The sequence below is a fragment of the Bufo gargarizans genome, chromosome 1 (genome assembly GCF_014858855.1).
Source record: "Bufo gargarizans isolate SCDJY-AF-19 chromosome 1, ASM1485885v1, whole genome shotgun sequence".
NCBI classification, from domain to species: Eukaryota; Metazoa; Chordata; class Amphibia; order Anura; family Bufonidae; genus Bufo; species Bufo gargarizans.
This window is the reverse complement of record NC_058080.1, coordinates 485,826,659-485,843,175: the sequence shown is the minus strand read 5'-3', so window position 1 is coordinate 485,843,175 and position 16,517 is coordinate 485,826,659. Positions and strand designations below refer to the sequence as shown.

At 42.6% G+C, this 16,517-nt stretch overlaps 1 protein-coding gene across 3 annotated transcripts in view; it reads left to right on the top strand.

Moving 5' to 3' along the window:
* Positions 1-13,958, top strand: part of TLE4 (TLE family member 4, transcriptional corepressor) — a 106,161-nt gene extending 92,203 nt beyond the window's left edge. For all 3 annotated transcript variants that reach the window (XM_044273815.1, XM_044273814.1, XM_044273813.1), the window contains 4 exons: positions 263-413; positions 1,080-1,156; positions 1,886-2,384; positions 13,195-13,958. In XM_044273815.1, the coding sequence (XP_044129750.1) occupies positions 263-413; positions 1,080-1,156; positions 1,886-1,993 (336 nt within the window). In that variant the 3' untranslated portion in view covers positions 1,994-2,384; positions 13,195-13,958. The remainder of the gene's footprint in view (positions 1-262; positions 414-1,079; positions 1,157-1,885; positions 2,385-13,194) is intronic.
* Positions 13,959-16,517: the final 2,559 nt, after the last annotated feature.

The following is a 16,517-nucleotide window of genomic DNA, read 5'->3' as shown; positions in this document are numbered from 1 at the left end:
TCAATATTAAAATAATAAGCATCACTTACCCATTATAGGGGTTTTCGGGTTATTTTAAGCCTGCTCTTAGACAGCTCTTTAAATCCCAGACATCCCTTTAATACAACAGCATAATATCACAAAACCTTTTGGTAGTAAAGATGCATCAAATTTTTGGACCGTAATGTGGCTTTGTAGACAAAAGTAGGTTTAGTAAACTGTGAGGCATGTGCCGTAAAAGACTACCAAGTGAGCTTATTAATTTGAAATCGTATCTTTTCAGATCTTCTCGTTGGGGTATTGTCCAACTGGTGAATGGTTAGCCGTGGGCATGGAGAACAGCAATGTCGAAGTTTTACATGTCACCAAGCCAGATAAATACCAGCTGCATCTTCATGAAAGCTGTGTCCTCTCCCTAAAGTTTGCCCATTGTGGTAAGTCAATATCATCTTTGAGTTTGGAATGGTTCCATTCAAATGTGCCGCTCTTCCCCAGTATAGGGGACTGATGCCAAAGGGTTGATTTCTGGCTCATGAATTTTTCAGAGGATTACAGTGGATAAAGTAGAGTACAATGGGTCATAGTAATACTGCTCAACAATTAACTTAAAAGGCCTTTTAACTCCTCGCTAACACAACTATAAAGCCTATGCTGGTTATGGGTATATATTAATCTATACATATGTATATATAGTCTAAGTGGGGTGTTGTTGGAAGACATGGGAAAAGAAGCAGTATAATAGATCTAAAGGTATGCAAGACGCCATCTTGTGGGACCAAATGATATTCTATCCATACGTTTGAAGACATTACTCCATTGCATTTCTTATTTTACACTTATATTAGATCAATGATTATCAGCTACTTTTTCATACAACAAAATATAAATCCGGACATAGTCGTTGATCCTAATAAAGTAGGCAAACCTAGACACGAGCCAACACGTTGACTTGAAGGGAGTGCAATTTTACAGGGTCCAGTGACCCATCTTCTCCCTGCCTGATTCCTATGAGTTTCCTTCGATCCATGTAGGCTGAAGGTCACATTGGTGCATGCACATGGTTATTAGATCACTGAATGTAATATACACTTTGCTTTCAGGGAAATGGTTTGTGAGCACTGGAAAGGACAACCTGCTTAATGCTTGGAGAACACCTTATGGAGCCAGTATATTCCAGGTAAGTTTCCCGATAAGAGAGAGCTTACATTTTCTGCATTTTAGGGAGTGCTGTATTAATTTTAAAGTGGTTTTAATTAGTGTTGAGCAAATCAACATATCAGAAATGGACTTTAGTAACAAATCAATTTTCACTGAATTTTCAAAAAAATAAAATCATACTCGCTTCATCAATTTGAATGCAAAGAGGCCCTCACGGCCATTTTGATTGAAGATCACGCGCAAAAACTTGTGCGCAATGAGGTCACCTTGCCGGCACAAGATTTCGCATGGAATCTTCAATCTAGATGGGTGCTGCGGCCTCTACGTGTTCAAATGGATAAGGTGAGTGGTTTGTTTTTGTTTTTTACCGATTAACCCCCGAGCCATAATTTTTTTATCTCCGATGCCACGATCAGTGATGAATGCAGCATCTGAGGGGTTCAATGATTGAGGCGGCAGCCGAATCTAATTTATTTGCAAACGTCGCTCATCTCTAGTTATAATGGCATGTTAATCTAACATCCTCCTGAAACGTGTCTACCCTTGCTGACTTTTCAGTGGCTATCTGATAATCCATTGCCCATCAGGTCTGATTAATTCCCTGATTAAAGGAATTTTACATTAATTTGACCGGGCGTAACACTTGGCTATGACCTGAAGAGAAGGATCTGCATATGTTTTTTTTTGTTTTGTTTTTTCTGTTTTTCTTGGAAGCTCCAGATTTCTCATTGTTTATTCTTTCCCACAGTCCAAAGAATCGTCATCTGTGCTGAGCTGTGACATCTCTGTGGATGATAAATACATTGTCACTGGATCAGGGGACAAGAAGGCCACAGTCTATGAAGTTATTTATTAGAGACAACCTCCAACTGCCAATGAGACTCCTACTAGTAGCACTTTTCTGTAAATTGTCTTTTTCTTTCTTCCTTCCTTTCTGGAACCAAGGACCACACGCGTCCACCTCAGCAAGTTGTTTTTCTTTCTTTGCCAAATGCGCCCACCCATTTTACATTTTGTTGTAAACGCTTACTAGGAACTCGAAACCAAATCTTCAGATGATGTGCAGGCAGAAGACGCACGCAAAAAAAGTAAACTTCTTTTATCCTTCAGACTTGTTCATGGATTGTGTACTATAGCTGTAACATATTTATTTTGTGTAAAGAAGACTCCTTTTGTAAAAAAAATATAAAAATATAAAAAAAATGAACTGACAAGAAAAGTAGTCTGCACAGGCCATGGAAATGAAGGTAAGGTTTGCTTTTAGTCCGTCCTCTGTGTTTCCAGTGTGGCTTCAATGTATTTGAATTGCAGCATGGATAATTCTAAATGGATGTCCAAAGTGTTTTACCTTTGTGTTACTGTATTTTCGGTTTATTTTTAATATTGTGTACGGACAGGGATGTTTTGGAATATACGTTATTTAGGAAAGCTGTTTCTTCCTAGTAGAAAACAGGGTGTAAAGAATCTTCTTAGTGACGCTCCACCAGCATTGCTATGGAGAGTCTGTCTTCAGTTCTACTGAGCGCTGAAGACTCTTGTGTGTAACATACTGAGGCCTCCAGTCCCTGACTATGAACACGTGTCCTATCACTGCCCATCCGACGTGTTGCACTAAAAGCACTGAAGACAGACTGTCCTTAGTAACGCTCAGTTACAGCTTTGTTACGAAGACTCTTTAAATCGAAACGACAGTTACTTTTTTTTCACAATTTCTTAGTTTGGAAATGAAACAAATTAAAAGCTCAGTTGAAAGTGGTTTCCTATTTTACTTGTGAACATTGTACTTAGCTTAGTTTTTTATGTACTTCTGAAAAAGTCCCTTAAATGTAATTAATTCAGAAAGGTGGGACATAGAGGTGACAACCTAATGGGGGGCTGACTACATTTGCCCCCCTGACGTTACATGGAATCAACACAATGTAATATTCTTATCCAGTCCTTCTTACCTGACAATATCTTTAGATAATCTGAACCAAATATCCCTGATCTTTCATGTTACTATTACTGTTAGTAAGACTGGGGTATTTAAATGTGTTACCCGGTAACGTACAAATTGTTTCTAAATGCAGCCCACTGGTTTAAATGGAATGTGTCAGAAAATCACCTATTCACTAATGAGCAATTTTCCATGTCACTATCCTCTCATTATCTTCACAGACAGGATTACAATGACTCTATCTATATTAAAATCCCAACCATTTACAATTGCTGATGGGAAAAGCTTATCTACCCATTCCTTGTACACACATGTGTAATCTAGCTCCCCTACCCCCTTTTGCCCTGCGCGTAGTTACCTATGCATCTAAGAGGGTGGAATCCCTGATTAAAATCCATACCTTTTTTGTGCAATTTTTATATTTTTTGGGCTACATGCAGGTGGAGTTTTGAAAACCTTATCCACAAGTAAATTCTCAGCAATTCTGCCATGCTTGGTAGCACCCTGTATATCACTAGTAATACCTCCAATGTCCCCATATACATCCTTGCCCCTCTATACCCCTTGTGCTTAGATATGCACACTGTGTCCGTACCCACATATACACAGTGCACCATGTTTTTACCCCATTTCTTCATTTAAATATATATGCTTTCTGCACCTCCCCATATACAGTGGGTTGCCCCCACTGACTTGATGTTGCAGACCCCCAGCTCCTCCATTGCCAGCTCTCTCATGTGAGTGGCCTGCAACTGTGTTTCATCTAGGATGATGTCTGTCTCCAGAGAAGGACAGCCATAGAGGACAAACAGGCAGCCGGAAAGACCCTTTCCACCTTCTTTTTTTATTGTGAGTGCGGCCCACCACTGAGCAGCTGGTGGAAGTCAACAATAAGGGATGTACAGTCTTTTAACATGATGGCCGGGTTGGTCCTTGAGCCCCAGGAGTCCACCCAAACCCCAGCAAGCAGTGGTACACATAAGAAACCCTGATGTTCTTTCATTCTCATATCCAAAAGAATAGCCCAGTCCAGATTACACTTTGCTTGTTTGGTGCCGATTTCTTAGTGAAAAGCCACAACAGAGTATAATACACTGCCTGTCAAAAAAAAAAAGTTGCCACCTGGATTTAACTAAGCAAATAGTTATGAGCCTCCTCTTGGTTAATTACTGCATGGGCGATTATCCTTCAGCTGGCAACAAGTTATTTAACCCAAACTGGTGCAATGAGTTGCTTCTCATTTCTTAAACAACCATGTCGAAAGACACATCTCGTGGTCGTGGAAAAGATGTTAGTCTGTTTGAGAACGGTCAATCATTGGCATGCATCAAGCCGAGAGAACATCTAAGGAGATTGCAGAAACTACTAAAATTGGGTTAAGAACTGGAACACATTATTAAAAACTGGAAGGATAGTGGGGACCAATCGTATTCGAGGAAGAAATCTGGCAGGAAAAAAAATCCTGAATGATCGTGATCGGCGATCACTTCAATGTTTGATTAAATCAAATTGAAGAAAAACAGCAGAACTCAGGGCTATGTTTAATAGTGAAAGTAAGAGTATTTCCACACGCACAATGCAAAGGGAACTCAAAGGATTGGGACTGAACAGCTGTGTAGCCATAAGAAAACCACTAATCAGTGAGGCAAACCAGGATAAAAGGCTTCAATTTGCTAGGGAGCATAAAGATTGGACTCTGGAGAAATGGAAGAAGGTTATGTGGTCTGATGAGTCCAGATTTACCCTGTTCCAGAGTGATGGGCGCATCAGGTTAAAAAGAGAGGCAGATGAAGTGATGCACCCTTTATGCCTACTGTACAAGCCTGTGGGGGCAGTGCTATGATCTGGGGTTGCTGCAGTTGGTCAGGTCTAGGTTCAGCAACAGTATGTGCTCCAAGAATGAGGTCAGCTGACTACCAGAACATACTGAATGACCAGGTTATTCCATCAATGGATTTTTTATTCCCTGATGGCACGGGCATATTCCAAGATGACTATGCCAGGATTCATCGGGCTCAAATTGTTAGCGTGGTTCAGGGAGCATGCAACATCATTTTCACACAATGATTGGCCACCACAGAGTCCAGACCTTAACCCCATTGAGAATATTTGGGATATGCTGCAGAAGAATTTGCGCAGCAGTCAGACTCTACCATTATCAATGCAAGATCTTGGTGAAAAATTAATGCAACACTGGATGGAAATTGTGCGACATTGCAGAAGCTTATCAAAACAATGTTCCAACCAATGTGTGCCGTAATCAAAGCTAAAGGCGGTCCAACAAAATATTTTTGGTGGAGACTTTTTTTTTTTTGGACGGGCAGTGTACAATGAAAGTGAGCAGGAATTTAGAGGAAAATCCATTTTGGTTTTCGGACGTTCTGCAGATTGTCCTTTATCAGTATTAGGGATGATAGGCAGCACAGCGCATAACCTGTGCTTTCCTGGTGCACAACATTTCAGTGTGCTCGATCGGAAATGAAACCCCAGTTACATTCGGCGTGTTGACTCTTCTACTGCTTCCAAAAGGAACACCATAATCCGGTTTGTTGTGGTGAGCAATATCTCCATTTTAGTCTTCACTAGTTTCTATAGTGAAGATTAAAGTGTTCCTCCAAGATTGAAATAAATTTCCGAGGCATTTACTTAGCCCACGCCATACTTGCGACAGCAGTGCTCACTGCATCCATGTCCAAGAGCTCTGTATAGCATTTTACTGTCACTAGTTTTCTGTTTTATGGTCTTATGCTGGCTTATTAAATGCATGCTTTGTATTGAAGCAGATGCTCAGTTGTTCATTTATTTAAAAGGCACCAAGCGTATTAGTGGTAAATGAGAGGGAATGACACATCAAAGTGGTATTAGAACTTTGTACAGTAGCTCCACCATTTTGACAGTCTTAAAATGTTGCTTGGATATTGAGCCTTTTGAAAATGTATAAAGAGTGCTTAGATTTTATTTTTTATATATAAAATGCAGCTGCCATTTAGTCTTGCGTGACAGATCTCCCTCTTTGCATCTGCATTTTTGGTCTTTTTACCAATTGGAGAAATCAATGATACAATTTCCCAAAGAGATAAGGTTTTGTTTAAATCGCAATTGAGCCTTCTGACAGACCTATATGTTGGCGAGTAATCCCTGACTTATACCCCTGACTCAGGGCTGTGATATATGCCACTTTATAATCCTACATCGCCCATTGGCCACAATGTTACACAAAACAAAAAGGTTTGTGCCGTGGCCTAGTGGACAGGCGTAACATAGTCCTCAGTCTGATGAATGTGAGCCTTTGGGTATGTTCGGATGCACAGTGAGCTTTCCTGGTACGTACACTGGATGAACAGAGCCTAAAAGAAGTGGTTAGACAACTTGAGAGAAATATAAAGCAAGGACATGGAGTATGTGAATTTCAAAGGTGTTTTTCAGTGCTTTTCTATCTGTCTTGACGATAGGCCATCGATATTGGCTCCATCTGTTGTGTTGGTTACTACAGTACTGCTCCTACTCACTGCACAATGGACTGAGTAGTGTAATTCTAGCACTAACTTTCAGCCCCAGAGCTACTGCAAAAATGGGCATCTGTCAGCAGATCTGTACCTATGGCACTGGCTGACCTGTTACATATGCGCTTTGCAGCTGAACTAATCTATGTTCCCATCTTCATATGTGCCTGCATTACTGAGAAAAATTAAGTTTTAAGATATGCAAATGCCCCAATAGGAGCTACGAGGACATTGCAATTGCCCCTAAAGGCTCTGCTCTCTCTGCGACAGCTGTGACCTCTGCGCTTTGACAAGGCCAGAAGTGATGATGTTTTTACTGCCTGACCCTATCCAAGTTCAGAGAGCGTGGCAGTTCCATAGAGAGCAGAGCCTCCAGGTGTAACAGCGACGCCCCCGTTGCTCCTAGAGGCTCATTTGCATATACTAAAACATCAGCAATGTGGGCACATGGATATGGGAGGACCAACGCAGAGGACTTCACCTGCCAAGCGCACATGCAACAGATCAGCCAGTTTCATAGATGTAAATCTGCTGACAGATGCCCATTTCCCCTGAAGAAGCCAGAATACTGGCGAAACATGTCGGGGGCAGTTGTAGTTTTTAATGAGCAGTCTCCTCCTTCACAGTTAATGAGCTGTGGCTAGTCCAGTCCGCATAGTTTTCAATAGTGTGATCATTCAAACAGTGATGTCATACACCTTATCTATCAGTGTCCACCAATAGTCTGTAGTGCTTCTAGCCTGTTAGCCTCTAGCTGATCTGCAGTGTGTATGGGAGCAACTTGCATTCCCTTGACAGTGGGGTGTCGCCTTTGGTTCCCACTGCTTTACACTGCCAAACTGACGACAGTATAGAGCTAGTAATAGCCCTACAAACGGCAACACTGTAGTATCTTGTATACTCTGTGAGAGGGTAGGAGTTGGTGCACTCTCCCGTGTCCTTCTCACCGTCTATTACCCTAATTTCCTGCTGAAGTGGGGACTGTAATTTTAATTTGGTTTGTAGGAATAATTAATAAAGATACGCAATACATTCACCTATCTACTGACATTCAGGTTTGAGTACATATAGTAATAAAAGGGAAGTTTTAAAATATACCTGGGTCAAGATCGGTCTTACTGCCTAGTTAGGCATTAGTTAATACCTTTATTGTGTAGGACCCCTGCCGATAAGATATTGATGGCCTATCCTAAGATTAAACCAAAGAACATATGGTATTTTGTGGTATGGCACATCCACATTGGAGTCTGTTCTTTATTCAATGCTTTAATAGCAGTCACTTGAAAGTGGAAATTGAGACCTTGTTGTTTCACACGTCAGCTAGAAAGAGAAGGGGGAAGCATCAAACTCATGATTAAACGGTTCTGACCATCCAAAATGTTTAGTTGTACAGTAAAATAAAGGATTATGTTTGTAGCAGACAGTAGTTCCAACTTGTGACCTTCTTCCTCCCAGCTAACTACCGCACAATCCCCTCTGGCCCTGTCACTCTGCAGTTGGAGAAACCACCGCTGTGATGGAATATTTTCATACTGGTTATTACCGAGGATTAGAGGGCCAGTCGGGGCGGCTATTGCACAAAGGCCACATTTCAGCCATGCCTGTCAGATTGTTAGTGTTTTGCTGTACTTCCATGACAAGGGAGGCACGTCGCTGGGCTATACTTATGTAAATTTACAGCCTCCACAGGGGTGTGGAAAAAAAAACTACTTGTCGGAGGACTAAAGCGGGGGCTCGATCTACTTGTCCTGATACAATTTTTTTTTTTTTTTTTAAATCAAAACCATATTTCAGTGCACCGCCACGCTTCCTTATGCAGGGTCTTTGTGGTGTGAAATGACTCTAAGTTTAGTCCTCGTTCACACCAGAATGCACTACATCGCGGCCGGCTCACTATGTTGTGGGGCAGGAGGGGGCATGGCGATCCATTGAAGTGAATGGCAGCGTAGCCACAGCCGCAGGCGATCGGATGCACGGGATCTCAAGGTACAATTTTATGCCTGAGGTCCAGTCAAAATGCTGCTTGCAGGCATAATGTGACTTGCGATCCTGTGCAGCCGTTGGGCATGGTTATTGTGCTAATCGCTTCAACAGACCCCTACGCCCCCTTCTGCCCCACAATATAGTTAGCCGGCCACAATGCGGTGCAGTGCATCATGGACCGAATCAGGCCGGAAAGCACTGCCTGGTGTGAACGAGGCCTTAGGCTGAGTTCACACGGGCGAGATTTCCGCGCGGGAGGTGAACGCATTGCACCCGCACTGCATCCGGCACCATTCATTTCAATGGGGCTGTGTACATGAGTGTTTTTTTTTTTTTGTTTTTTTTTGCAATGCTTGAAAATCGCGGCATGCTCTATATTCTGTGTTTTTAACGCAGGACAGGCCCCATAGAAGTGAATGGGGCTGAGTGAAAATCGTAAGCAAGTGCGGATGCGGTGCGATTTTCACGCATGGTTGCTAGGTGACAGTCTATTCACTGTATTATTTTCCCTTATAACATGGTTATATAAGGGAAAATAATAGCATTCTGAATACAGAATGCTTAGTAGGTGATCAATTGAGGGTTAAAAAAATAAATAAAAATTAACTCACCTTCTCCTCTTGATCGCGTAGTTCCCGGTCTCTTCTTTACTTCTTTAATGATGAACTGCCGGCTAGGACCTGTGGTGACGTCAAATCACATGCTCCATCACCGTGGCTGCGTCACTGCTCTACGCCCACTGCTCGGTCACCGCCGCTCCACACCCCTAGCTTGTTGCCGCTCCACTGCTCCGGTAAACAAAGCCATCTCAGCCCTGCTACCTGCCCATAGAGATGGGAAGTTCAGATCTTTTATATGAATCAGTTCAGTTAAAAGAACAGATTCATGAATCGTATCTTCGGCTGACAAGCAAGTGAACCGAAGCTCAGAAGCCAGATGGGTAATAAATGTTACATCAGTGGTGACCTGACTGACGACTAGAACAGGCAGAGGAAGCTGAGGGCACTGATTTGGACACTATACTGAGTAGGGGGCACTTCTGGAGGCATTATATTATATGGAGGGGTGCTTAGGGGCATTATACGGAGTAGGGACACTTCTGGAGGCGTTCTATTGTATGGAGGGCACTTAAAGGGCTTTATACTGTTGCAACCTGGTGATTAGACTCGGTCTATTGTTCTAGTGACACACGATTCTTTTAACTCCAAGAATCGAATGAGTCTATAACTGAGGGTCCATTCACACATCCGCAATTCCATTCCGTATTTTGCGGAACGGAATTGCGGACCCATACATTTCCATTCCGATCCTGAAAAAAATAGCGGACAAGAATAGGCATATTCTCTTAGTGCCGGCAATGTGCGGTCCGCAAAATGCAGAACGCACATTGCCGCTGTCCGTATTTTGCGGATCCGCAAAACGCACACGGTTGTGTGAATGGACCCTAAGTAGGATCATTCGATTCTTAGACTCGGTGTACAACTCCCTGTACTGTGTGTGACCCAGTGCTTGTGCCTCAGCTGTGATTGGTTGCAGGGCGGGGAGGGGCTGGCTTCCACTCTAGGATCAGATTACACTCCTCCCTGCTTTCACCGTCTCTGCTATTGCTCCGCTATCTGATCTGTTTCAGATTAATCGACTCCTCCGGTTTAGTGAAATGAATCGATTCAAAAGAACGATTTGTTTATGAACCGGAGATACTTGCCCGCGGCAGGGCTAAGCTACTGAACAAACTACCTGCCCGGCGCCCGGAACTGCATGTCCTGGGCGTCGGGCGATAGGATTTCCACACCCCTGCTCCATAATGTGTAATCCTTTTTAGCCTGTGTCAAAACTTTTCAGCATTACCCTAACTATCTGGGGATGAATTCTATCTAGGTATTATCATACAACGATCCATAGCCCTCAGTCTTTTATCATTACCATTTGTTTGAACTAAACACTTTTTATAAAGGGCTATCCAAGATTTAAAGGGTCTTGTGGAAAAACATTTTCCTTTTGAATAGGTCATCAATATCAGATTGGTGGGTGTCTGACTCCTGGCACCCCCATGGTTCCAGTGCTGAAACCAGGCATCAGAAATAAACTGCTCTGTCAGACTCCTGCTTATCCTATATTGACCTATCCTTAAAATAGGTCAATATAGGATATCGGTATGGAAGTGCTGGAGAATCCCTATCCTCAGGATAGGTCATTCATATCAGGGCTCTGTTAAAGTTGCTGAGAGTTAGACCTCCAATCAGCTGTTTGAAGGGGTCACAGTGCTTAGATGAGTCCTCAGGCCTTCTTGTTGTATACCAAGAGCTTCATTGTATACCAGGTAGCTTTGCTTAGTATTCCATCCCATTTACTTGAATGAGCCTGAGCTGCAGAAAGGCAGTGTGACCAATTAATGTGACTTTAAGGAACAAGCAGCAGCACTCCTTCTACAGACCTTTTTCAACAGCTGATCAGTGGGTGTTCCAGGAGTCAAACCCCCACTCATCAGATACTGATGACCTATCCTCAGGATTGGTCAACAAAGTGCTATCACTTTTAAAGAGGACCTTTCACCATGTTTAATACATTTAAAGGGATTCTGTCACCTCCCCTAACCCAAAAAACGATTTTAAAGCAGCCATGAAGCACAGCTTACCTGGATTAGGCTGTGCTCTTTTATCTTGTGATCCGTCCAGCAGTTACTGCAAAAAACGACTTTTATTGATATGTAAATGAGTCCTGAATGTGCCCAGAGGGGCGTTTTGTTCCTCTTAGAGAGCCCAGGACCGCCCCTCTTACAGTGCCCAGCCCGCCTTCCTTGCACTGTCTAACCTCCCCCAGCCTGCCACAGCCTCTCCTCCCCCTCCCTCACGCCGAACGAACTCTCGCACAGGCGCAGTACCCACTGAGGGCTGCGCCTGTGCGATCAGCAGGAGACTGAGGGCAGGAGCTTCATCCTCGTCACTGGGCATGCGCCGAGCCCAGTGACGTCCGATGCTCGCTCTTCCCTCAGTCAGCAGGGAAGAGCGAGCATCGGACGTCACTGGGCTCGGCGCATGCCCAGTGACGAGGATGAAGCTCCTGCCCTCAGTCTCCTGCTGATCGCACAGGCGCAGCCCTCAGTGGGTACTGCGCCTGTGCGAGACTTCGTTCGGCGTGAGGGAGGGGGAGGAGAGGCCTTGGCAGGCTGGGGGCGGTTAGACAGTGCAAGGAAGGCGGGCTGGGCACTGTAAGAGGGGCGGTCCTGGGCTCTCTAAGAGGAACAAAACGCCCCTCTGGGCACATTCAGGAATCATTTGCATATCAATAAAAGTCGTTTTTTGCAGAAAATGCTGGACGGATTACAAGATAAAAGAGCACAGCCTAATCCAGGTAAGCTGTGCTTCATGGCTGCTTTAAAATCGTTTTTTGGGTTAGGGGAGGTGACAGAATCCCTTTAAACCAAGTACTTGCAGAAATTCCTTCTGCTGTGCTGAGTTTTTCCTATCCCCCACTTGCTTCCGAGATCTGGGCCTCGATAATGCGTATAGAACATACATACTCTATAGTGTGTGTATATATACATATATACTGTAACCAGTTGTTCATCTTGTTGGATTAGAACCTATTTTCACTTAGGCTTCGTTCACATTTAGGGGCAGGAAAACTGAAAGCCCCCTAGGCTATAATGCTCAGAAGAAAGAGAAAATTTTTGAAGCGGAGATCAAAGTCCTGCGTGCACAACTTTTGTCTCCACTCCAAAATCTTCTTCTGATCCGTTCGGCTCAGTTATGTGCCGAATCCGTCCTTTCCGTTTTCCTGCCCCTAAACAGGGCAGGAGAACGGAAAGGCTGAACAGTGATTTGAACGAAGCCTTACATAGGTTAAGATAATTTTACATTTATGTTAATGCGGTCAATCTAAGGCCTCTTTCACACTACCGTTTTTTTTTTTTTTTTTTCGTTTTGCGGTCCGTTTTTTGCGTTCCGTATACGGTCCGTATACGGAACCATTCATTTCAATGGTTCCGCAAAAAAAACGGAATGTGTTCCGTATGCATTCAGTTTCCGTTTTTCCGTTCCGTTGAAAGATAGAAAATGTCCTATATTTGGCCGCAAATCACGGTCCGTGGCTCCATTCAAGTCAATGGGTCCGCAAAAAAAATGGAACACATACGGAAATGCATCCGTATGTCTTCCGTTTCCGTTCCGTTTTTTCTGAACCATCTATTGAAAATGTTATGCCCAGCCCAATTTTTTCTATGTAATTACTGTATACTGTATATGCCATACGGAACAACGGAAGCAAAAAAAACGGAACAACGGATCCGTGAAAAACGGACCGCAAAACACTGAAATGGACATACTGTAGTGTGAAAGAGGCCTAACGGTGAGGATAAGTGGATTCTTGGGCTTGTGGTAAACAGCGAGGAGGCCGCGACACTACTGCCAGCGCCACTGCCTTCTCAAACAGCTGATCGGCAGGGGTCCTGGGTGTCGGACCCTTGCTGATCAGATGCTGATTATCTATCCAGAGGATAGATCGTCAGTAAAAAAAAAAAAAAATGCAGAACCCCTTTAAAACAGATTGTGTGATTATACAAAGTGATTATTGTTGTATCTGAGTAGTGAGAAACTATCGAGTAAAAAAACTAATCAATTTTGCATTCTTTTTTAGACAAAGTCCAGACTTCACCCAAATGAATTCAGCCTTTAACTCCTGAACGCATATGAAATGCACAGTTTACACAGGAATTAACTTGTATTCTGTCAATGCTGGTTCACCGAATGAGATGTGCCACAGCAAACCCAAAGGGATCATTCTCATTATCTGCTTCACGGCAACCAACAACTGGTGACATACAAGGCGATACAAACGAATGTAACCTCTACGCGGAGAAGACCTTCACTTCAGGACTTCTCTTTTCTGAGCATCCCAAACTGGAGGCAAACTGAGCCGCCATGCCTCTGACAATACTTTCAACCTTTTTGTCATTCTTGCTGTTTTGATTAATATGTGATTCTTTTGTATTTTTAACTTTTTTTTTTTTAAATGCTTTAAATTTCTTAAAGTCTGTGGATCTGCTGATGTACAGTGCCTTTGCTGCTAATGGATCAAAATCAAAAGGACGTTGTAGATAAATCTTATTGTATACGTAGAAAATACTTAATTTCCTACTAGAGAAGAATCAATACTGAAAAGTCGGATTGTTTTACTAAAGTTGCAAAATGTGGTAGCAAAAAAATGGTGTTTTAAGTACACAGTGTTTGATGTCATTAACAGTTTCGTAATAATCTACAGTGTAGAAAGATTTTGATACTAAATTGTGTCATTGTACAGAATTATGACATTGTTGACCATAAGTATATATATATATATATATAATACTAGATTGTTTGTGCATTCAGACTTTTAAGCATTAAACTTAAGTAACTTCTATATTTTCATGAATGTTCCTTGTTAACAAACATTATTCCATATATAAACCCCCCCGCCCCCCCATCAGCTGGTTATTACACAGTGACTTTTGGATATTTAGCAGCATTGGAAGATTCCCCCATAAATCCTCCACTAATTGCACATTTTTCCTTTGACGTTATCTGGATCTTCTCCCGGGGAAATTTTGGTCCTAATGTTTTAATTAGGCTACATCATTAGAGTCCATCTGGACACTGCAAAACCCAATCATCCTAAATAGTTGAAGTAGCTAAAAACATTGTGTGACAGAAGGCATACGTCAACAAGAAACGGAATCTGCTCGCTTCATGTGATGCCATAATGCTGTTATCCTATTATGCAGATTTTTCGTTCATGGTAAAGGGCTTTTATTTTTCACTCTGTATAATTGTGCTATCTCCTTTTATATTGGCCGACATATGACCCTAAAAGAGGGCCAGTCAACAATATAACTAGTCGATTGGTGTTCACTTGAAAATGGCCTTTCCAGCAGGTGAAGCAATCTGAAAGGGAGATGAGCGATTTATACAGTCGACAGTACATCCCATGTTCACACCGGTAGAAGTGCCTCTGGTCTTGGAGAATTTTATGTGAGCATAAACAGAGGAGCATTTGCTTATTTGTCTGCTGATTGCCGTCCTCTTTACAATGGGAAGTGATTGTGAACGAGGACTCTCATCAACATTCATTCAGCCTACCCTCAGCCCATGTAAAAGGACCTGTCGCGTCCTCTTAGAGCTGCTACTTCTTCCGTGACTGACACTGCTGGAATCTTGAAAGATATGGCTGCAAAGTTACGTAGCCGGTTGCAATTCTTTGAGGAAGTGACAGGTCCTCTGTAAAAGACCATCTTTTTTTAATATATATATATACAGGTCCTTCTAAAAAAATTAGCATATTGTGATAAAGTTCATTATTTTCTGTAATGTACTGATAAACATTAGACTTTCATATATTTTAGATTCATTACACACCAACTAAAGTAGTTCAAGCCTTTTATTGTTTTAATATTGATGATTTTGGCATACAGCTCATGAAAACCCAAATTTCCTATCTAAAAAAATTAGCATATTTCATCCGACCAATAAAAGAAAAGTGTTTTTAATACAAAAAAAGTCAACCTTCAAATAATTATGTTCAGTTATGCACTCAATACTTGGTCGGGAATCCTTTAGCAGAAATGACTGCTTCAATGCGGCGTGGCATGGAGGCAATCAGCCTGTGGCACTGCTGAGGTGTTATGGAGGCCCAGGATGCTTCGATAGCGGCCTTAAGCTCATCCAGAGTGTTGGGTCTTGCGTCTCTCAACTTTCTCTTCCCAATATCCCACAGATTCTCTATGGGGTTCAGGTCAGGAGAGTTGGCAGGCCAATTGAGCACAGTAATACCCTGGTCAGTAAACCATTTACCAGTGGTTTTGGCACTGTGAGCAGGTGCCAGGTCGTGCTGAAAAATGAAATCTTCATCTCCATAAAGCTTTTCAGCAGATGGAAGCATGAAGTGCTCCAAAATCTCCTGATAGCTAGCTGCATTGACCCTGCCCTTGATAAAACACAGTGGACCAACACCAGCAGCTGACATGGCACCCCAGACCATCACTGACTGTGGGTACTTGACACTGGACTTCAGGCATTTTGGCATTTCCCTCTCCCCAGTCTTCCTCCAGACTCTGGCACCTTGATTTCCGAATGACCTGCAAAATTTGCTTTCATCCGAAAAAAAAGTACTTTCGACCACTGAGCAACAGTCCAGTGCTGCTTCTCTGTAGCCCAGGTCAGGCGCTTCTGCCGCTGTTTCTGGTTCAAAAGTGGCTTGACCTGGGGAATGCGGCACCTGTAGCCCATTTCCTGCACACGCCTGTACACGGTGGCTCTGGATGTTTCTACTCCAGACTCAGTCCACTGCTTCCGCAGGTCCCCCAAGGTCTGGAATCGGTCCTTCTCCACAATCTTCCTCAGGGTCTGGTCACCTCTTCTCGTTGTGCAGCGTTTTCTGCCACACTTTTTCCTTCCCACAGACTTCCCACTGAGGTGCCTTGATACAGCACTCTGGGAACAGCCTATTCGTTCAGAATTTTTTTTCTGCGTCTTACCCTCTTGCTTGAGGGTGTCAATGATGGCCTTCTGGACAGCAGTCAGGTCGGCAGTCTTACCCATGATTGCGGTTTTGAGTAATGAACCAGGCTGGGAGTTTTTAAAAGCCTCAGGAATCTTTTGCAGGTGTTTAGAGTTAATTAGTTGATTCAGATGATTAGGTTAATAGCTAGTTTAGAGAACCTTTTCATGATATGCTAATTTTTTTAGATAGGAATTTTGGGTTTTCATGAGCTGTATGCCAAAATCATCAATATTAAAACAATAAAAGGCTTGAACTACTTCAGTTGGTGTGTAATGAATCTAAAATATATGAAAGTCTAATGTTTATCAGTACATTACAGAAAATAATGAACTTTATCACAATATGCTAATTTTTTGAGAAGGACCTGTATATATACTTTTGTTTTACACTTTTTTTAATTTTATTTTGCATTGTAGTGTATGAAA